The following is a 22,575-nucleotide window of genomic DNA, read 5'->3' as shown; positions in this document are numbered from 1 at the left end:
GGCAGCATGGACGAGAAGTTGCAGTTATGCGCTAGGCGCCGTATTTCCACAATGAATGCGTGAACAGACTCTCCTTCTTGCTGGTTTCGGTGGAAAAACTTGAAGCTTTCTGAAATTTTGTTTGGTCGGGGGTCATAATACTCGCTTAGAACTTTCACTACGGCATCGTAGCCGAGTGCGTTTGGCTTCTGCGGTGCCACTCTACCGCATAGCACATCAATCGTTCGCGACCCAAGTGCGGCTACCAACAGGGCTCTTTTCCTGGCATCGTCAGTGACTTCGTTTGCTTCAAAATATGCCTCAACCTTCACGAGGTACGCTTGCCACTTATCTGTGTCGTCGTTGAATTCCGGGAGGCGGTGACTCATGCCTGTCGATGGGGTGGCTGCTTGCCCACCTTCAGGAAGCAGCTGGGTCTCGTTCTTTGTTGAAATCCTCGTCGCCACTGTTATAACCGGCCCCGCGGCTGGGCCGCGCCCCGAAATGCACGAACATAGTGGCCAGGGCAAAAAGCGAGTGCTTATTGTCCGGCTTGGTTTTTTTATAAGAACGAAAGGTAAGGGAAGGGGAAGAGGGAGATAAGATAGAAGGCGCGCGCAGCGTAGACTGGCAGCGCTTGTTTAGCGGTGGCGAACAGTTCATGGCAGATGGAAATGGTGGTACTTGGAGTGTTGAATAGGTGGACGAATGAACATACAGACAGATGCATAGACGGACGCATGGATGGCTGCACGGACGGATGGACGCATGTACGGACGCAGGAGCGGATGCATGAACGAAAGCAGGGACGGACGCACAGATGAACGTGCAGACGCACGAACAGACGCACGCACGGACGCGCGGGTGGACGCACGGGCGGCCACACAAAAGCACACATGGATGACGGAAGCAAGAACGAATGGACGGACGGATGCTTTGCCCCACTATCCATCATTCACTCATGGATATGCTGCCATTTTTCGGATTACCAAAATTAGCAGATGATCTAAGTTTATTCCCCACTTGAAATTTTCATAATCAAGTTCGAGCGTATAAGATACATGGAGAGCTATTGGCTTGTCAGCAAGCGCGTTCACTTTAGGCTCTATTTTAGATGTCTGCAAGCTAAAAGCAGCTTCCACTGTCGTCTCAACTGACGCCTCACCTGTAGACTGGTGGTATTCACAGCTCTATAACTATTACATGCAGGGTTCATGTGTACCTTTAACCTTAAAAACAGCTGCCGCCTGCATACCATCTTCATCTTCTGTAAACCATTATTCATTGCTTCTTTGTAGTATAGCTGCTCGCTTTTATATTTTTTGCTGATCTGTTTTTAAGATGCAGGTCCATCGACAACGATTTCCCGCGTTGCTGACGTATTGCTTGACAGAGTGCAGGAAACACCAATGAAATTATAGCCTTTCATGTTTTGTTAATTTGCTGTATTGTCGCTTTCACTTCTCGCTCAAGGCAAGGGACAATAAGTGATGTTCATGACGTTTGCGGTTGCTCGAATCTTAATCGGCAAGTTTGAGCACACTGGCAGTGTCTACACGGTTAAAGTTAAGAGCCAGGAGACGAAGAATGCTCGTAAAACAACACACAATGTCAGGAGATGGCACTACTGTAGAAGAAAAGCCAGACTTGACAGCGGAAGGACAAAATGACGTTGAGAGGTAACTTGCCGAAGTGCCCGATACTTGGTGCTGCGTCATATGTAAGTTTGACCAGTGATTAGCTTTTTAACACGGATTGCTTGCCATCTTGTGTGCGCGTGGAAGTAAATGTGTCGTAAGTTGACGTTCGGGAATGTAAATGTGCCGGGAATTTCTGACGCCCCAGGTGGAAATGGAACCGGAAGAAGGTGTTTCACTGGGTGTTCCTTGTATCGGCCGTTCTCTACGCCATGTGGCGGTTTTCGGTCAACGAAGACAGTAAGTAATCAGAACGACCATATTTGTCTCTCCTACAACCACTACATTACGTTACCAAGCTCCATATCTATTGTTGGTGACAAGCTAAGAATAATAAATAGTACAGTGTACCACTATCTATTTGTGTTATGCGTGTCCATCTGTAGTACTGACCTTTGGTATGACACAATGGCTAGGAAGACGTAATAAAGAAGACTACCCTCGTCCGCACGTACACAGCTACATCCTCGACTGTCCCTAATCAATGCAGTTGGTGCTTGTGATTGTGAATTTTTTTGTGATTGTGTTTGTGATTGTGAAATCTGAAGCAGCTTGGATTGGTTTGCAACGCTTTATCGCGTTTTGTCGTTTCTGCGCATCGAAGTGGCAACACGGAGGAAGCATGAAAAATAAGGGCAATGCGGCCTCGTGGGCGGAACCTGTACTTATTCTTAGGCTGTCAGCGGCTACAGGTTTTTATTTTGACAGAGCTGGTCTGGCTGCCTCCTCTCATTGTTCTTTTCGAGAAGTACATGAAAAAGCGGAGCACGACCTCTCTTGCTGATATTGATACTATGTCTTGTGCAATGTTACTTTCGGGGCCGTATTCCCAACACTCCTATTAGATTTAAATGCAACAAATGTAGTTCATTTCAAAATTCAGTAGCTTGGACATAGTGACTGAAAGGTTGCCAATGTTTTGCTGGAGTTTCTTAAAAGGCTCAAAAAGATTTAGGGTATAGAATCAATTTTTAATTCAGTTTCTTCTACTTTTCCAAATCACTTTGTTGGATTGATTGATTTTGGCGCCCCATTTCTAATGTGCTCCAAGTACTACAAATGTGTTTCTAAATTTCCAGTATTTGCTTATATTTTACTTCCTTCACCTCAACTGGACAGAATTTAACCTCTTCTTTGAGAGCTGTCTTTTGAAGCTGCCCAATTCTTGGCCAAGCACCCAGCATGGGTGTTTGCCAGAGTTTGAATGTTCTACTTTATCCCACACTGTTAGCTATAAAAGCGAAAGCTTTAAATTAAACTTGCATCCCTTGCCCACTTATGCTATGCAGAAAAGGTAATAAGCTACTAGAAAAAGGACGTGGCGAAAAAACTTCGCTGGCCCCATTCTGGTATTCGGCATTGTTTGGGTAACCTTGTAATTACCGAAAAGTGCTTGACAGGACAAGGGCAACAGGGAGCTTCGGGTTCCGTTCCTCTAATAGAACGTAATGGGTGGCGCGAGAACTTGCTAGCACTGTTTCTTGTAACCTATATGATTATTATTAGTGGGGAGTAGGGAGGAGAAGTGCGGGGTCATTAAGGTTTAATAGTACCGACAACGGCCATGAACATGAAATGAGGTGACTGCACGGATGGAAAGGTTGTCTCTCATAGTGACTCAAACCAACCTTGTTTTTTCTCGTGAAAAGTGAAGTCATATTTTTATGTCTTCATACAAAACCGCAAAATATCTTGTGGCGCCAGCTGGTGGCATAAAATTCAATTAGCCGATGTACCCTGTCACGTGACCGCGTAAGCTAGTGCACGCGGTCAACGATTTTCCTGTTAGTATGAAATATTGTTTGCTTCTTTGTAGTAAAATCTACTGCTCCATAAAAATGTATTTATAGGTCCACGTTCGTACCACGAATTATAGTTGCGCTGCTTTTGCATGACGTAATAATCTAATGCTTGTCAGCGCGGCATGAGCAATTTGTCTGTATACTCATGAAACCATGCACGCAATTTTTTCTGGTTACCAAGATTTTGGAGTGATTTCACTCTTCTACTTACAATCTGGCTCAGAAATGAGGTGTAGTGCTAGTTGGCACGGCCGCGCATATGCGCGATGACGTTTTTGGTGACTTGGCTTGTCTCGTGTGCCCTGAGAGTAACGACGACAAAACAAGCCATCCACGACACAGGCGCAACAAGCTTGGGCGCAGGCGCACGCAACGTGGTACAAATACACGGAAGCTGTAAAAAGCCATGTCGTCTCAATGTAACGACTTGATGCTGATAAATATAGTTGTAACGCTCAGAATAAACGTGGTCAGGCATAGTGACAGGAACTCCATGGAAGCAGATGAACGGCAGCATGCATGAGTCGCCAGATATATACTACCGGTATCGCTATCAATTTTCAGCGTTGCTACATTAAAAGCTCTCAGATCGAAAAAAATTCTGCTCATAATGAAGGAAGGAAAACAGGAATAAAAGAACGGCAGGGAGGTTAACCAGCCTATAGGCAGCCGGTTTGCTACCCTGCGCATGGGAAGAGGATGGGGGAGATGAAAGATAGAGAGCGGAGAGGGAAGAGAGATAAACACAGACATTAGGCAGCACATGCGCGAACACTCATAGTCCAGTCTTGTCTTTCACGGTGTGTGACATTGCTGTTACAGCCGTTTGTTCAAGTCCGTGTCACGTAAGACTTTCAACAGAGCTTTTGTCGACTTCTGTTGCAATGTCTTCTCTCGGGCACTTGACAGAATAGTGTCGACAGACATTTGGCTGTTGTCGATGCGCACAATAAAGAACGCCAGTGACTGCCTCTGGATGTCATACAACGGACAGTCACACAGGATCTGGTGTAGCGTCTTTTCGCAATGACAGGCATCGCAGAGAGCGTTGTCGGCCATTCCTATGACAAAGGAATAAGATTTTGTAAATTCCACTCTTTGCCATAAGCGATGAAGAAAGGTGGCTTCTCTTCAGTCGAGCCCAGTGGGCATGCGAAGAGCCATGAAAAACAGGCGGTGTTGACGATTCGTCTCGTTCCTTGGTGGGCACGATAGTGAAAGCGTGATTTCACGTGCAAGTAGTCGAAAATTACAGGCTTTATCGGTCCGCGAAAGTGGTATAGCTTCTTCTCGTGTTCCTTTATGAGCGGCCCGCGCGGCAGTATCGGCATGTTCATTCCCTATGATGCCGCAGTGACTTGGCAGCCACTGAAACGTGAATGATGCCCTTTCTCGTGTGAAGTGTGGAGAACGCATCGAATTTCGAAAACAAGCTGCTCGTACGGCCCGCGACGAAGTGCTGAGAGCACTTACTGTAGGGCAGCCTTTTCGTCGCTGAAAATCGACCACTGTTGCGGTGGTTCCCGATTGACCACTCTAAGTGCAGCGCGCAAAGCAGATAGTTCCGCTGCTGTAGAAGCCGTAGAGTCATCATAATAATCATCATCATTATTATCATCAATATCATCATCATCAGCCTGACTACGTCTACTGCAGGTCAAATGTCTCTCCCATGTTCGGCCAGTTAACCTGGTCCTGTGCTTGCTGCTGCCAATTTATACCTGCAAACTTCCTAATCTCATCTGCCCAACGAACCTTCTGTCTGCCCCTAACCCGCTTGCCTTCTCTGGGAATGCAGTTAGTTAACCTTATTGACCAGCGGTTATCCTGTATACGCGCTGCATGCCCGGCCCATGTCCCTTTTCTCTTCTTGATTTCAACTATGATATCCTTTACACCTGTTTGTTCGCTAATCAACTCTGCTTTCATCTTGTCTCTTACCTACCATTTTTCTTTCCATTGCTCGCTGCGTCGTCCTCAATTTAAGCTGAACCGTCTTTGTCTACGTTTCCGCTTCGCAGCTAAGCACCGGCAAGATACAGCTGTTATATACCTTCCTCTTGAGGGATAGTGGCAATCTACCTGTCATAATTTGAGAGTACTTGCCAAATCTGCTCCACTCCATTTTTATTTTTCTAGTTACTTCAATCTCGTGGTTCGGCTTCATAGTTATTACCTGTCCGAAGTAGACATTATCTTTTACAACTTGAAGTGCACTATTACCTATCTCAGAGCGCTGCTCTCTTCCGAGGTTGATGTACATTACTTTCCTTTTCTGCAGATCAATTTTAAGACCCACCTTTGTGCTCTCTTTGTCTAACGCCGTAATCATGAGTTGCAATTCGTCCCCTGAGTTACTCAGTAATGCAATGTCATCGGCAAAGCGCAGGTTACTGAGGTACTCTCCATTAACTCTCATCCCTAATTGTTCCCAGTCAAGGTTTCTGAGAACTTCCTGAAAGCACGCGCTAATTATAGCATTTGGGAGATTGTATCCCCTGCCTTACACCCTTCTTGATTGGTATTCCGTTGTTTTGTTTATGAAGCACTATGGTAGCAGTTGATCCCCTGTAGATTTCTTCCAGGATGTTTATATACTCTTCATCCACGCCCTGATTACACAGTGTCTGCATGACGGCTGATATTTCTACTGAATGAAACGCCTTCGCATAATCTATGAAGGCTGTGTATAGTGGAGAGCTCAGTCCTAAAGCTGATGGTAACACCTTTTACTGGGACAACTACTGCACCTGACGAACACTGCCGGTTCGTGGAGCCATTGGTATATATATATATATATATATATGTACACTGTCTGAATATTTCTCGTGAAAAAGAAGAAGAGACAGTTGTTTCAGCACGGGTGATGAAGCTCAGATTTCCTCCGAATCTCTGGTACACTAATTTGCACTGTGAGTCAAGCAAGACACCAGGAAGTATCGATGGCTTAGATGCAGGAGTAAAGCCCGAGGGCAGTTTCTCATTGTACTTCACAATCATTTTAGCAAACGATGCTTGGCGCCTCTCTGAAGGCAACAGTGCAAGATGATGACAGGGAGCACGTGAGAAGTGTCTGATGTGCGTTCTCAGGACTTCTACAACATTGTGAGTTTGTCACCAGCAATTACAATTGTTGCCTCTGTTGACGCACATCCGGGCAGACCAAGGCACACTCTCACTGCTCGGGCTTGTACTGCCTGTCGAACATGAACATTGGTCTTGCAGGTATTGCTAAGCACGGGCAAGCTACATTTCAGGAAACCGAGAAACAGGGCTTTGTAGAGTTCCATCATTGCGTCTACTGAAATCCCCTACGTTTTTCCTGCCAGGAACTTGAACGATTGGGAAATAGCGATCAGGCGCTCCTTAATATAGGCCACATGCGGAATCCAACAAAGTTCCTTTTGTGGTGACGTTTATTGAACTGGAGAAGTCGCAACGATGTCGCAACGAAAAATGGCCGTACGACAAGTCTGGCAAAGGCGGCCCAGGTTCTCGTGCAATTAGAGCACGGGGCTTTTTCTTCTCTTTGGAAGGCGCATACGCGTTAGTGCATATGCTCCACTACAATACCCCCCGGGGTGAAGAGTAGCCATCCTGGCGACTCAGGGAGTAGGCACAATGAGGGGGTCGTAGTAGGGCTTGAGACGGTCGACGTGTAAGGTCTCGCGTCCTCGACGGCGCAAATCTGGCGATTGTGTTAGGGGCTCGATGATGTAATTCACCGGCGAGGTTGCGTCAATGACAAGGAACGGACCATGGTACCGGGCCAGAAGTTTAGAAGACAGGCCAGGAACGTGCGGGGGCACCCAAAGCCACACGAGGGAGCCAGTATGAAACGTAGGCGCCATGTGATGAACGTCATCATGTTAGGTTTTTTGTAGACCTTGAGCCTCACTTGTCATAGACCAAGCCAACTGACCGCAGTCTTCAGCGTATCTGACGACTTCCGAAAGCGGGGAGCACTCCGATGCATCAGGGCGGTACGGGAGTATGGTGTCAAGCGGGTGGGATGGTTCGCGGCCGTACAACAGAAAGAACGGGGGAAAACCGGTAGTCGCTTGCGTCGCGGTGTTGTAAGCGAAGGTAACAAAAGGTAAGACAGCGTCCCAGTTAGTGGGGTCGAAGGAGGTGTACATCCTCAGCATGTCACCAAGTGTGAGGTTGAACCGTTCAGTGAGACCATTCGTCTCTGGATGGTATGCGGTAGATTTCCGGTGGATGATGTTGCATTCAGCGAGAATAGCTTGAATGACCTCCGACAGGAACACTCGACCCCTATCACTGAGTAATTCACGTGGAGCCCCATGGCAGAGAATGAAGCTGCGCAGAATGAACAGTGCAACTTCGTGGGCGGTCGCTGTCGGTAGAGCTGGAGTCTCAGTGTAGCGTGTCAGATGATTGACACCGACAATAATCCACCGGTTTCCAGAGCGACTATATGGGAGGGGGCCATAGAGATCGATAACCACGCGGTCGAATGGGCGAGCCGGGCATGAGAGCGGCTGTAACATGCCAGTAGGGTGCTGTGGAGGTGTCTTGTTCTGTTGGCAAACGGTGCAAGACTGAACATATTTCTGCACAAAGCGATACATTCCTCACCAGTAATATCGTTGGCGCAGCCTTTCGTAGGTTTTCAGGACACCTGCGTGAGCACTTTGGGGGTCTGCATGGAAATTCATGCAGATGTCAGAGCACATATGAGTTGGGACAGCAAGGAGCCACTTCCGACCACCAGGAATGTAGTTGCGGCAGTACAGAATGCGGTCTTGCACGGAAAAGTGGGCTGCTTGTCGGCGTAGCGCTCTCGTGGAAGGAACAGCAGACGGATCGGTAAGGTAGTCGAGTAACAATGCAAGATATGGATTTTTACGCTGCTCCGAAAGCATGTCAGAGGTGTCTATTCGTCACAAGGTGGTAAAAAGTGGTGACAGAAAAGCCACACCTGGGGTTAATGGCGATCGCGAAAGTGCATCGGCATCCGCATGCTTGCGACCGGAACGATATACTACACAGATGTCGTATTCTTGCAATCGAAGTGCCCAACGTCCCAGGCGTCCAGACGGGTCTTTTAATGTGGACAGCCAACATAGAGCGTGGTGGTCTGTGACCACGTCGAAAGGGCGGCCGTAAAGGTACGGGCGAAACTTCGTCAAGGCCCAGATTATGGCCAAACACTCCTTCTCTGTCACGGAGTAATTCAATTCAGCCTTCTTGAGAGCGCGACTTGCATAGGCGACTACGTATTCGGCTTGGGTGCCCCGTTGTGCCAAAACTGCACCAAGACCAATGCCACTTGCATCGTTGTGAATTTCTGTGGCAGCAGCGGGGTCGTAGTGACGAAGAATAGGTGGTGAGGTCAGCAGGCGGCGCAGCTGGCGAAATGCGTCGTCACATGCAGGTGACCATGCAGATATACCTTTGCTGTTGGAAAGCAGACTCATGAGAGGTGCGATTATGGACGCGAAGTTGCGCACGAAGCGACAAAAGTAGAAGCAGAGACCGACGAAACTTCTTAAGGCTTTCAGTGATGTGGGCAACGGGAAGTCAGCGACAGCTCGAAGCTTATCGGGATCCGGAAGAACACCGTCTCCTGTGATGACATGTCCCAAGATGGTTAGTTTTCGTGCTGCGAAGTGGCACTTCTTGGAGTTAAGTTGTAGGCCTGCAGAAGTTAGACACGTCAGAATCTCATGGAGGCGAGCAAGATGTGTCGGGAAATCAGACGAAAAGACTACGATGTCGTCCAGGTAACACAAGCAAGTTTTCCACTTATGGGCACGCAAGATGGTATCGATCATGCGCTCAAATGTGGCAGGTGCGTTGCAGAGCCCAAATGGCATCACTTTGAACTCGTATATGCCATCTGGCGTTACAAAGGCTGTTTTAGGGCGATCACATTCAGCCATTGGCACCTGCCAATACCCAGAACGCAGATTCAAGGATGTAAAGTACTCGGCGCCTTGTAAACAGTCAAGAGCATCGTCTATTCGTGGTAGCGGGTAGACATCTTTCTTCGTAATCTTGTTTAAGCGGCGATAGTCCACGCAAAATTGAACGGTGCCATCTTTTTTCTTTACCAGAACCACAGGTGATGACCAAGTGCTTTGAGAAGGCTGTATCACTCCACGTTTAAGCATGTCGTCTACTTGCTCTGTAATGACGCGGCGCTCTTCGGCGGAAACGCGGTGAGGACGCTGTCGCAGAGGCGAATGTGAGCTGGTGTCAATAGTATGAGTGATAGTCGTGGTGCGGCCGAAAGCGGGCTCTTGAAAGTCGAAAGAAGAGTGAAACTTGTTAAGGAGAGCAACAAGTTGGCGGTGATGCGAGAGGGGAAGGTCTGCGTCAATAGCATTGTCGAAGGCAGACAAACCTGATGGCTCAGACGCATGAGTTATTGCGGCAATGTGGCATGGCGTTTCGTCGGAAAGAATAATATCATCGATATGGTCGACAGGTTGCACATATCCCAACGTTTCACCACGAAGTAAGCCAACGGGGTAGTTGCAGTGGTTGGTAACCAGCATTACGGTTAAAGCAGACGCAATTGTAAGAACGGCAAATGGGAGAACGATGTCCTTGCGTTCAGTAAAAACCGGAGATGGCGTAAACACCACCGTGGCGTCAGGTTGCGCCACACATGAAAGGCTTATAGGGACCGAAGCTTCGGGGGGCAAGGTGATGTCGTCGTCAGCGATGAGTTTGCAGAGCCGAGGAGACCGGTCGGGTGGTGGAAATTCAAGTGTTGGCACAAGGGACACTTCGGCGCGGGAACAATCGATGATAGCTTCATGACGTGATAAGAAATCCCAACCGAGGATAAGGTCATGAGAGCAAGATGGCAGAACAAAAAACTGTATGACGTTCAAAACGTCTTGGATGACGACGCGCGCCGTACACAGAGCCGAGGGATGAATGCTTTGCGCGCTAGCCGTGGACAGCACCATGCCACAGAGAGATGTGGTCACTTTCTTCAGTTTCCGACAAAGTTTGGCGTCCATCACAGAAACGGCGGCCCCGGTATCAATTAACGCTATTGTGGGGACTCCCTCAACATCGACATCAACAACATTTTGCGGCGAAAACGGAGGCCTTGGGAATTGCGCACAAGTTGCAGTTCTTGCCTCCGGAACTGCACTGATTAGTTTTCCTCCTCAGGAGGTGGTCGACGACGCATAGGCGATGGCGATCAGTGACGAGGGGATGGGAAATGAGCAGTAGATGGGTGGCGATCCGAGTCTGAGTGCCTCTGTTCATTGTTGTGGAGCATATGCACTGACGCGTATGCGCTTTCCAAACAGAAGGAAAAACCCCGTGCTCTGATTGCACGAGAACCTGGGCCGCCTTTGCCAGACTTGTCGTACGGCCATTTTTCGTTGCGACATCGTTGCGACTTCTCCGGTTCAATAAACGTCATCACATTTGGTGGAGGTGCTGGGTAAGGGGCCTGCACTGTAGGGAGGAGATCACAAATTTCAGTGCGAATGGCCTGCTGCAGTGTCGAAGGCAGGCTTGCGCTGGGCGCGTCGCTATGCGGCAGCAGGGAGAGCTGTCGGGCGACTTCCTCCCTGATGAAGTCTTTGATCTGGTTCGACGGACTTTCTCGGCGAACGTTGGCGTTTGTAAGTGCGACGGCAGAGACCGAATCCGGCGGTGGGACACTCTGTCGGGTGATGGAACGCTGACGGTGCAATTCATCAAAGCTCTGGCAGAGGCTTATGAGGATTGCCACCGTGTTCGGGCTTTTCGCTAGCAACATCTGGTATGCGCCATCCTTGATGCCCTTGAGAATCTGCCGAATTTTCTCTTCTTCGAGCATAAATGGATTCACACGCCTGCAGAGGTCGAGCACGTCCTCTATGTAACTAGTAAACGTCTCGCCAGGCTGCTGGGTTCGGTGGCGCAGGCGCTGGTCAGCGCGGAGCTTGCGGACCTTTGGTCGGCCGAACGCTTCAGTCACGGGTGTCTTAAAGGAGGACCAGTTGGCGATGGCGGTTTCGCGGTTGGTAAACCAAAGCTTAGCTACGTCTGCCAAGTAAAAGATAACGTAGGCGAGCTTAGAGTCGTTGTGCCACTTGTTGCTGGCGCTTACGCTTTCGTACGAGAGTCAGTCTTCGACGTCTTGCTCACCACTGCCGCTGAAGATTGGTGGGTCTCGTTGGTGAGTAGCGTCGGGGCAGGTAGACGGGACAGCCGGTAGTGCTGGCTGGGCTGGGATGGGTGGGTTGGCGACTGCGTCAGTCATGTTTCGCGGTGGTCTCTCGGGCAACTTGCGAAAGCGGAGCTCCAGGTCTGCTTGGGGATCTCAGCAGCCTCCACCAAATGTGATGACGTTTATTGAACCGGAGAAGTCGCAACGATGTTGCAACGAAAAATGGCCGTACGACAAGTCTGGCAAAGGCGGCCCAGGTTCTCGTGCAATCAGAGCACGGGGTTTTTTCTTCTCTTTGGAAGGCGCATACGCGTTAGTGCATAAGCTCCACAACACTTTCATTAATGATGCCCAGAAACCGGCGGGTTCTGGCGTAAGAAATGACTTGCCCGCAGATTGAGATGACAGTAATGTGTCAATGCTTTGTGAGTGAAGGCCACCAGCGTGCATTTTTCTGGTGATATGCTGAGACTTTGTTTTAACAAGTTGTTGGCCATCATAGTTGCTGCTCTTTGAATCCGGAAACGTATCTGAGGACGTGTGACTGCCGAAGTCCAGACACAGATGTCATCTGCGTATATTGAGATTTTAATGGTACTTTAGCCAATTAGTGCAAGATTGATTAGCGTCGGCCTATAAACTCCGCCTTGAGGGACACCCCTGGAAGTATAGCGTCGCTCAGTTGGGCCATCTTCTGTTAACACAAAGAATGGTCTTGCAGCCAAGAAACTCAAAATTCACCGAAAGACTATACGTGCTTTCGGGATTAGTTGCAGCAGCTACGATCGCTAACAAGAGTAAGTTATCTGTGACGCCAGAAAAAAAACTGATTGATTGATATGTGTAGTTTAACCTTCCAAAACCACCACATGATTATGAGAGACGCCGTAGTGGAGAACTCCGGAAATTAGGACCACCTCGGGTTCTTAAAAGTGCACCTGAATGTGAGCACATGGGCCTACAGCATTTTCGCCACCGCGACCTGCGGGTCAGTAGCCGAGTACCTGAGCCACTATACCACCGCGGCGGGGCACCGAAAAAAAATCAGTAGTCGGTCTCTTTAATGGGGTCCAGAGGTGCATACGAGAGTGAAGTGCTCATTTGTGAAAAAAAAAATAACGAGAGAGTGGAAACTGTTAGAGGAAAGGAAAGGGGTATGTATCAACATATGATGATGGACACAGGCCTATGTGGGTTGTTATGCCTAGGACAGACAGCCTCAAGTCAGTTAGCTCAATCAGACCAATGTAACAAACAATAACTTTGGACATGTAACCTCTGGTCAGTTAGAGCAATTGAAGAAACGTAGTGTACAACAAGAGATGCGGATCGCAGCTGAAAAAAGCAGAAAGTAGGGGGAGATTACGAAATCAGTAGGTTCGAAAACATCAAAGGCAATGAGTTCGCGCAGGACAAGGATAACTTGGGATCGTTGGAACAATAGGTGGAGCTTATGAGCACGAATCATTATATGATCAAGAGGTGGGCCGTAGTGAGATACTCGGAGGTTAATTTCGATCATGTAGGGTTGGTTAACATCAAGCGCATGAAAGGTCTTTTCATATTGCCTCCATCGTAATGCCTCCGCCGAAGCCGGGATTCGAATCTCGATATCAAACGGCGAAGTAAGAGCCCTCGGAGACGTCATCGCCCCGTGATGGATTATAAGTATGGTGGTGATGATTATGACCATGAGTGTGTAATTAACAGCCATAGTTGGTTGCAACCTAAAGTCAATGGGAGCCCCCACCCTCATCCTCCCCTTAAGCTGGGCCGGAAGATTTCCGTTGTTAAATGCAAACGTCTTTTTGTTGATAACGATATTATTACTACTCATATAAATAATCAAAAGCTAATATTATGTACCTAATGCAACCTCCTTCAGAGCTGTCATGCCAATATCTTTGCTCAAGTGTGCAAAAAGTTCGAGTTAGCTGAATGAAAGACTAGCAACAGGAACGTGTATATAGAAGAACAAATCACATATTTTAAATATATAAAAAGGTGCTTCGATTCGTAGAAATGACTGCACCATGGCCTACTTGCTATGATGTCATTGTTGATGATTCAACCGATATCGCTGCCGTCCACCCCGGGATGGCTTTGCATTCTCCCATGGTAGAGTACCAAGTACTTTAAATCATTAACCATTTTTTCCAAACACGGGCTTCCAACGCTTTGTACCATGAGCTCGTTCATAGCGTACTTTTTGTGGATTCGGCATTATAAAAGGTGAAGCGCACGGGACGGAATGCACTAATCATAACAACTTTTTCTAAACACACTCAGTGGTATAACATCTGTCTCTTAGTGTTTAAAGATGGCTCAATGTTTTCTCATAGTTGAGTAGAAAGTACTCCAAATTGTTAAACACTTGTTTTAACACACTGACCTAACTAGTTTTTTTTCCTCTGACTGGGTCTGCTCCCTGCTCTCTCGTAGTATAGTAGAGTTCCACGTACTCTAAATCAGTAAACACTTATTCTGTGGACACTATTCGAAGCATGCGTAATTAAAACATTCGAGGCACAACGAAATGAGGACAATAAATTACAAGACTGGGCTCAACTAAAAACTGATTTATTGAAGAGAGCATGGCAGCGCACGTAACTTAGGCCGTATGCACAATTTAGCATTGATAAGCAGCATAATAGGAATAAATGGTTGAGAAAAAAGACAGGAAAGTCGACCAGTACAGTTCAGTAACCAGTTTGCTATTCTGCACGTAGGAACTGGATCGGAGAGATTGAAAAAAGGAAACAGACAGGAAGACAGTACATGACACATCACACACACAGACAAGCACCTATAGACAATGAGATTCCATGAATCTGGCATGTAAATGCGACATCCCTATCATAGCCGCTTGTCCAGGTCCGTTCTTTCTTTCTTTTTTCATAACCCTCAGCAGTTACTCTGTAGCCTTTAGCTGCAATGTTTTTCGCCGACGACATGCCAGAACAGGTTGAACAGACATTGACGCGGTGCTTATTACTGTGACTCATGCATGCACCTCGAGTTATTTGGGAATCGATGTGTTTTTAATAAATCAGTTGTTTGTCCGCAAGCCTTTAATTTCTCAGTATTAAGAAAAATAAGTTGGATGGGACATTCCGTGAAAGATTTCTCTGGATGCAGACAGAGATGACCCTAAGTGAAGCCTACGCTTTTTATCAAGTTCAAAACGACGAAAGATAAGATTGTGCAAGATGTATAATGGACAAGTGGTTTCTCATGCTTATGTCGTGTGCTGATCTGCTATAGAGGGTTTGTGCACCAGCGCTGCACACAGTCATTATTCATACAGAGTTAAAAGCGTGTAAAACTTCAAAAAATAAGTTTGGTGATTATGATACACTTCTAAATAGAGCACATGCCCTGAAAGTTCGTTGAAACCCACGATTCTTTGTCCAATAATTTATAGACTGAGCACACATGAACTGCTAATTGATTGATTGATATGTGGGGTTTAACGTCCCAAAACTACCATATGACTATTAGAGACGCCGTAGTGGAGGACTGCGGAAATTTCGACCACCTGGGGTTCTTTAACGTGTACTCAAATTTGAGCACACGGGCCTACACCATTTCCGCCTCCATCGGAAATGCAGCCGCCGCAACTGGGATACGATCCTGCAACCTGCGGGTCAGCAGCCGAGTACCTTAGCCACTAGGCCACCGCGGCGGGGACACACGAACTGCAGCTGTAGATCACGATATTCCTTTCGCATACTCAAGCATGATTCCTGTGTCATCCCTCTGCTGCATAAATGTCGTCAATAATGACGCCAACCTACTGCATGCAAAGTACGAGGGCTCAGAAAGAAAACCAAATTGCTTCGAGTGCATTTCGCACTCGCATCGTGCGTGGAACTCACCTTGACCGTTTGTATTCTAACAAGGGGGTTCAGATTCCTGAAAAGCTTCTACGGTCATTTCATGAACTTGGGTTCTTTATATGCATGTATCAACGCTTCTCATTAAACTGCTCAGTCAAGGTGTGAGTTGGTCTTTAAGATAATGATGACTTCTGTTTGTGAAATGTTAATGATATATTGATAAATAGCTTAATAGTAGTAGTAGTAGTACTTTTATTTACAGTAAGACGGATACAGAGCTCACTGCAGGGGCAAAGGGCTAAAGGCGAACAGCCTGACAAAGGCCCTTGTCCCTCCGCAGTCCGTGACAGTGCAAAGCTTAGACATCAGCACTGACAAACAATATATATATATATTCAATACATTGGTTTCAAGCAACCTGCAATTCTACACACAAAATTCAAACATAAATAGCATAAGAAGTTTACTTCACACATTTTAAGAATTAGAGGTCACTCTCGTAAAAATTCGCAACTAAACGATATCAATGGAACAACTCAAAAACAGACACAAAATGCATGCGGATACACCGAATTGCGCTGTATACACTCGTATAATTGACATAGAAATTTATGAACAATTTAAGCATTTGCAGAGGCATGAGACTCCATTAAGTAGTTTCGATGTAGTATCCGCTTTGGATGTAATATCCGCTTTGGGATAGCTAGCATGCCCGACCTATTTGCTCAATGCAGCCTCGTAATGATGCCTATATTGAAGTATACTTACGTATAATTTCATTGTAAATCAGCGTTGAAATGATGAGCATTCAAGTTTTATGCCTTATAATTCGCATACGGTTTTGAGGGACAATGTAGCAGTAGCCAGTACGTTCCGGAAACTTTGACCAGATGGTGTTCTTCAACGTGCACTGAGATCAAAGCACGTGGGCTTCTAGCATATCACCTCCATGGAAAAATGCTCCGCAAGTTAGGCATATAACCTCAGGACCTTTTGGTCAGCAGCATCATAACCGCTAGACCACCACGGGGGCTGTACGAAAATGTTCTCTCATAACGCAGTATATTTCGTCATGCATTTTTATACTGCTGAAAAACCACACTCGCTGCGAACAGAAATGTTCAACTGTGTTTAGAAATGTACTTATCTTACGCATGCCAGTCGCATTAACGCTGCAAATTTCTAGCTGTACTACATTTGTTGTGATAATCATGTGCCATATTACTACACTCGAACCTGTCGGCTCAAAAGCACCAACGACGTTTAAATTCTACAGCCGTTCGTTTCCTTTTTTCATTTTGACTCCTTCACGATATCCTTCCAATTTATGCGTTTTCTATCTCAGATGCCTTTCTACAACAAGAAATGCGACATGCCTTCAAAAGCAGTCCGTACGGCCTTCAGCGCAAAATGGTGAGTTTCCGCGCTGTACAAAAAAATAAATACTTAAAGTGTTCCTTAGCCACTCGCCTAAGCTTAATCAAAGATGTAAACCATCTTCTGTTGCTTCCAAATCATTGTGTTAATCCTTCCCATTTCCGAAGGCTTTGCGCCGATAACATGGTTTGGCGCATCCTATAAGATGTGAGGAATTGCAAGCTTCCTGCATCTCAGCCAGTCTAGCACTGCCTCCGCAATTGAGAAACCCCCCAAAGAGCTAGTTTTATCTGATGACGTCTTCATACGATGACACGCTATGTATTGCCATAGTGTAGTGACGACGCCCAATTAAGCGGTTTGTCACGTCAAGGTGACATCATCATGTGATAATATTTTACATCTCTGGTGTTGTTGCCGGCGGTCAATTTTCGCACTTCATGATGTCTCTGAAGCTTTCGTGTTACTAACCTGCACAGCATGCTCATTAAATAAAATGCTGCAGTTGGTGTCATCACCACTGCAACAAGCAGCACCACTCCTATAGCTTTGTGCAATCGAGCTGTAACAATGAGGTGTAAAATTTTACGGATCAAGGTTATCGACCAAAGGATCTACGTAGAACCTATAGAAATAACATTCGCGACTGCTGGGGTTGCCCATTAGTCATGCTTTCAGTGGTCGCAGTGAAGATGCGTTATTAACTTTGTGCAACGAAACAAGCTAGGAAGCGAGTTGCTGCTATAGTATGTTTTGACAATAGTCGAAAATTTCAGTGGTATACACGCGTCACTTGCAAATAACACTTGAAAACTGACGCGAATGGAACTAGAGACTACTTGAGCGAAGAGTGCAGCCTCTCGTGGCCATTTAGTCAACCTTTACGGGCGCCATACAGAACATAACATCCGGATCTCTTCTCCTTAACGGGAATGTGCTACTTGCTCGTTTTTGCACTCGCTAATATTGCTTAGTGTTTGCCGTATGAGAGGTAGCATGGCGAAGTCCAACATGCTTTTGCCTGTGTGATGGCTAATATTGGCTAAATAATTTCAAAATTATTACAAATGCAGAATATTATACGCAGTCCGTCAGTCATTCACGAATACTGCGTTAATTTAATGTGTCAGTTGTTTATTCTTTTGCGAACAGAGGTAGGCGGTTCATATTCGGAAATACATCAAATGCCGCAAAATAATATACCCGCGCTCCTAATTTCACAGGATGATACGCATGGGGAATGGAAGTCGACGAGGCATTTCGTCACGAAGAATTGGATATGGTTCCTGCTGCACCCTTTGCTGGGCCGGACCACTGCCCGTATCACACCATCGGTGAGCCAGACGTGCAGTATCTAGCGTAGCGATTTACGTCAAAGCGCACATTTAACTGGAGAAGCGCAGATAGATAGATATATGATAGATAGATGGATAGATAGATAGATAGATAGATATATAGATAGATAGATAGATAGATAGATAGATGATAGATAGATAGATAGATAGATAGATAGATAGATAGATAGATAGATAGATAGATAGATAGATAGATAGATAGATAGATAGATAGATAGATAGATAGATAGATAGATAGATAGAGAAGACTCTCCGGTAGCCATGCGTTGACTGTGTGTCCTGATTCCTGAGCAAGGGGTTACTTTGAGGCGGGCCATGAGAATGACACGCCTCACAGTATCTCCTTGCTCAGGAATCTGTCGTTGGCGACTGCTTACTCACTAGAATAGAACATTCACTAAAACATTCACCAGAAACACTACAACGTATAATAACTGCAGTATTCGTTCAGAACATGTTTGGTAACAAAAGTGATTGTGTAAACTGAAGTTCCTGGTAGCAAAAAAACCTTGCAAGAAAGTCAACTGAGTCAATGTTGCAAACATCAATACCACTGCCGGGGGCATGTATTAATTGTAGGTGCCCGGCTACGGGCTCAAAGAGCAGTTACAAAAGAATAACTTGGCATACATGAATTTAACCTTTACAAGTGCACCGGAATAGCGCAATTTTAGGTTTTTTGCATTTTTTCTCGCAGGCAATGCCCGTGTTCTACGCGTTGTACGCATCACTGTTTGTGGCCGTCCAACTGGGTTGGGAAGTGGCACTCGCTTTCTTGGCACAGCATGCCGCATTCCTCGCAGTGGCCTCACTGCGGGTGCCCGCGTTCTGCTACGTCTTTGCATCCATCATGCTCTTGCAGAAGAAAGTCTTTGACACAAGCTTCTTTCACGTGAGAAATTATGGCTTTCCTATTGTCTTGTTTTATTCGGCAGGATCAGTAAGAGAAATCGACATCATCAGCTGCTTTTTGTCACTTAGCCAGTTAAACAAAATGTTCAAAAACATTCACATATGAAAACCTCTAAAAATATAACGCCCTGTGTAACAGGAGGGCCCACATGCTGAAAGAGCGTCCTGCGATATTACTCTTCCACCTGTCCCGGTCGTCTTGTTGTTGTGCTGGTCTATTGCTGCCGCGATGCTCGCGGGATTGGATTCCAGCCGCGGTGACCACGTTTTCAGTAAAACCGAAAATTCTTGAAGCCTATATATTGTCAGATTTAGCTGCCGTTAAATAAATCCAAGTGGTTAAAATTTCGGGATCCTTCCACTAAGGTGTCCCTCTTAATCACGTCAAAGTTATGGGATGCGACACCTCAATGAGCAATTGTAATTATATCACTTTTTTTTTCACCAATTTCTCTAACGTGGCCTGATGTCCAAGACGTCGACGACCATTTGTGACCGAACTTGTCTACTTTGGTGGAACAATAGGTACAGTGCTCGGCTGCTGATTCCGAGGTCACAGGTTTGATCCCTACCATGGCGGTCACAACCAGGCTAAGGTGATACCCGTGTACTGTGCGATGTGAGGGCACATTAATCAATACCAGATGGCCGAAATTTCTTGGGTTCTCCACTACGGTGCCTCGTAATCATATTGTGAAAACCCCAGATAATATTATGCGACGAAACTTGTAATAGTGGCCTCAATTGGCTAGGCTTTGATCGGAAGTGAAGTGTGAAGTCAAGAAAACCACGAGCGAATTGGGATATAAGAGATGGAAAAGGCAGCCGAAAGCTGGATCCAAGGTGAGCGTAACTGTGCAAGCTTGAACTCGGCGAACAATTGTTTCTGGAGCAGCATGGTCAGCGAATCCGGTGATGTTCGCAAGAAAGTTTCGTTTTGATAACAATACCTCGTATCTTTTTATTTTCTGCCACCGAAGAACGTATTTGTATATTTATATGTAAAAATTATACGCGCCTGACGGTTAGGCATCCGAAGGTTTGTATACTATTCATTTTTTTTTATTTTGGTGCAGTATGTGTACGACAAGTACGGAGCTGAGACAAACATGGTAACCTACGTCGCATTCCATTGGAATATATTGCGCGGCCTCAGCTTCAGCTTGGACTTGATACGCACCCAGCGAGAAAAGCCCGAGTACCATCGCAGCCGGTGGCCTCCGTATTGGAAGACGCTAGCCTACGTGATGTACTTGCCTACTGTGTATCTTGGACCATTGCAGAATTACTACGACTATGCGGCACAGGTACTGTTTGTGTGTGATACTTGAACATCTAAAGCATAATGATCTTGCGTCATGAATATAAGAGAAAGAAAACAAGGTGAAGAAAAACGCACATTTCACTTGCTACCCTAAAGTATAGATTTGAGGATATGGAGAACTTTATGTTGAGATGCAAAGCCAGAGTTAACGAGCTGACAAGGTAGCTTATTATATTATTAGCTACGTAATTGGTAAGCTGGCTTGGTATATTGCTAACCAAATAACGGGCTAGTTGATCATTGAGAAGTTGGCTTCACTTACTAATAGACATGTCATTGGCAGACTGGACATTGGCAGGACGGCTTAGCATACATTTGCCTTGACAGCTTGCCATAAATACCGTACTTAGAGCAGTTTTAGGCGAGATTTTGTTTCATAAAAGCTCCTCGCCATCTGCAAGTTAACTTGCTTAAGAACATGCGTTACATCAGGAATGGCTGAATTTTTTTCTAGCTAATGAAATCATTCTAATTAATTTGTTTCTCGTTTTGAATAAAGGTGTTGATCCCCATTCCCCAGTTCCTTTCAATAATCTTGGTAATGCTCCATGAATGGCAAATGACCTCCGCCAAGCCAGTTTATAATTCAGTCAAGCTCTGCGTGTGCACTATGAATGAAATTTGATTACATATCCTATGTTCGGAACTATACTCAGTAGCGCAGAACTTCAATTGTTCAACCTTTTAGAGTATATACGCCACGTGTAAATGGACAATTAATAACGGTTGTATGTGTGGTGCCCCCGCTACGGTAGTCTAGTGGTTGTGGCTCTCGACTGCTGACCCGAAGATCGTAGGATCGAGTACCAGCCTCGGAGGCTGTATTGTCAACAGAGTCCGGTGAACTTTCATTTGGTACGCGTTAAAGAACTCCAGGTGGTTAAATTTGTAAAGCCCTGCACTACATAGTCTCTCATATTCATATAGTGGTTTTGGGACGGTCAATCACAGGTATTGTTACGTGATGGGTGATGTTTGTAAGAAGGCTTCAAACCTTTATACAGCTGGATAAAGTAAGGTCGCAGTGCACTCTGCGGGAAATGGGCGCCGCCATATCAGGTGTGCTCCGAAGCTGTGCTCACTTTCTTCTGGCTGAAGTCATGGCCCACTACCTGTACAGGTGCGTCCTTTTGTGCTCATTGGCATTTTTCCAGATAATAGTTACCAATGCAAGAAAGAGGAATATAAAATAACATGGCTTTTTATAACGCCTCTTGCAAAGAGTACTGGTTGCCGCATGTCCGGGCCCATGGTGACCAAAACGTTTCACGCCAGAATTTCTGCTGTTCATTCTAACAGAAACGTTTAGCCAATCCTAATGCTACGCATCCTACTTGCGAAGCCGGATGGTCCATAGAAATAAGCACGTACGAATAGAAGGTTTCTTAAATCGGCATCACACTAGTTGTCTTGTTGCGATTGTAATTAATGTGAAGATACTGAAGAATAATTCGTTTGCAGTGACTAGATGACGGTGTAACTCGTGCGTAGAGGCACTCAGGTTACCTATCACGCGTGTATGGCAGGTGGGACGAACGATCTAAGGGATAGTACTCGAAGGCAGTTACAGGATGAATATTCACAGGCGGGGTATAATAAGTTTCAACATAGGTGCCTCTCCAGTTTTATATGTACCAAATGTGTCGATAGAATGACTTTGTAGTGAGAAGGTTTGTGCCAGCCTACTGAGCACCTTGTCCTGTTTATAACTTATTGCACTAAGGCTAGTAATATTAGTCCAGTTTTCACTTTCTTGCGCAGTTTTCAACAGTCATTGTCAGTGCGCTTGAATGAATCGGTCTCTTACGTCTTGGGGAAGTTGCTCAGTGATACAATATGTTTGATTCTAAAAAAATGAGTAATTTAATAATGCATATATTTTAAGAAGTGCCTAGTTTTTCTTTTCCATATGAAAGTATAACTGGTGCATCTCCATTGAAGTCGCCCTAAGAATGACACAATGAATGTATTTTATTGATGAAAGGAGTGCTCTCAATAAACCGCGGACTGCGTACACTAGTGTAAGATATGTGTTTTACAAAATATACCCACGTTTGTGTAAAAGCAATGACAACAAAGCACATTTTATGAATATTTACAGCTTTTTGTTCGGTGCCTGAAAGGGATGCGTATTTTTA

General features: G+C 45.8%; 1 protein-coding gene across 3 annotated transcripts in view; it reads left to right on the top strand.

The window, feature by feature from the left end:
• The first annotated feature begins 1,442 nt into the window (after positions 1–1,442).
• Positions 1,443–22,575, top strand: part of LOC119167451 (protein-cysteine N-palmitoyltransferase Rasp) — a 50,901-nt gene continuing 29,768 nt past the window's right edge. The window contains exons 1-7 of one of the 3 annotated variants that reach the window (XM_075866269.1): positions 1,443–1,699; positions 1,825–1,916; positions 16,815–16,882; positions 18,070–18,180; positions 18,899–19,093; positions 20,190–20,420; positions 21,442–21,557. In XM_075866269.1, the coding sequence (XP_075722384.1) occupies positions 1,698–1,699; positions 1,825–1,916; positions 16,815–16,882; positions 18,070–18,180; positions 18,899–19,093; positions 20,190–20,420; positions 21,442–21,557 (815 nt within the window). In that variant the 5' untranslated portion in view covers positions 1,443–1,697. The remainder of the gene's footprint in view (positions 1,700–1,824; positions 1,917–16,814; positions 16,883–18,069; positions 18,181–18,898; positions 19,094–20,189; positions 20,421–21,441; positions 21,558–22,575) is intronic. The other 2 variants (XM_075866267.1, XM_075866268.1) reach the window with 2 other exon arrangements.

The sequence above is a fragment of the Rhipicephalus microplus genome, chromosome 6 (assembly GCF_043290135.1).
Source record: "Rhipicephalus microplus isolate Deutch F79 chromosome 6, USDA_Rmic, whole genome shotgun sequence".
In the NCBI taxonomy this organism is placed as follows: Eukaryota; Metazoa; Arthropoda; class Arachnida; order Ixodida; family Ixodidae; genus Rhipicephalus; species Rhipicephalus microplus.
Note: the sequence above shows the minus strand (reverse complement) of the source record. Positions and strands in the feature narration are given on the sequence as shown.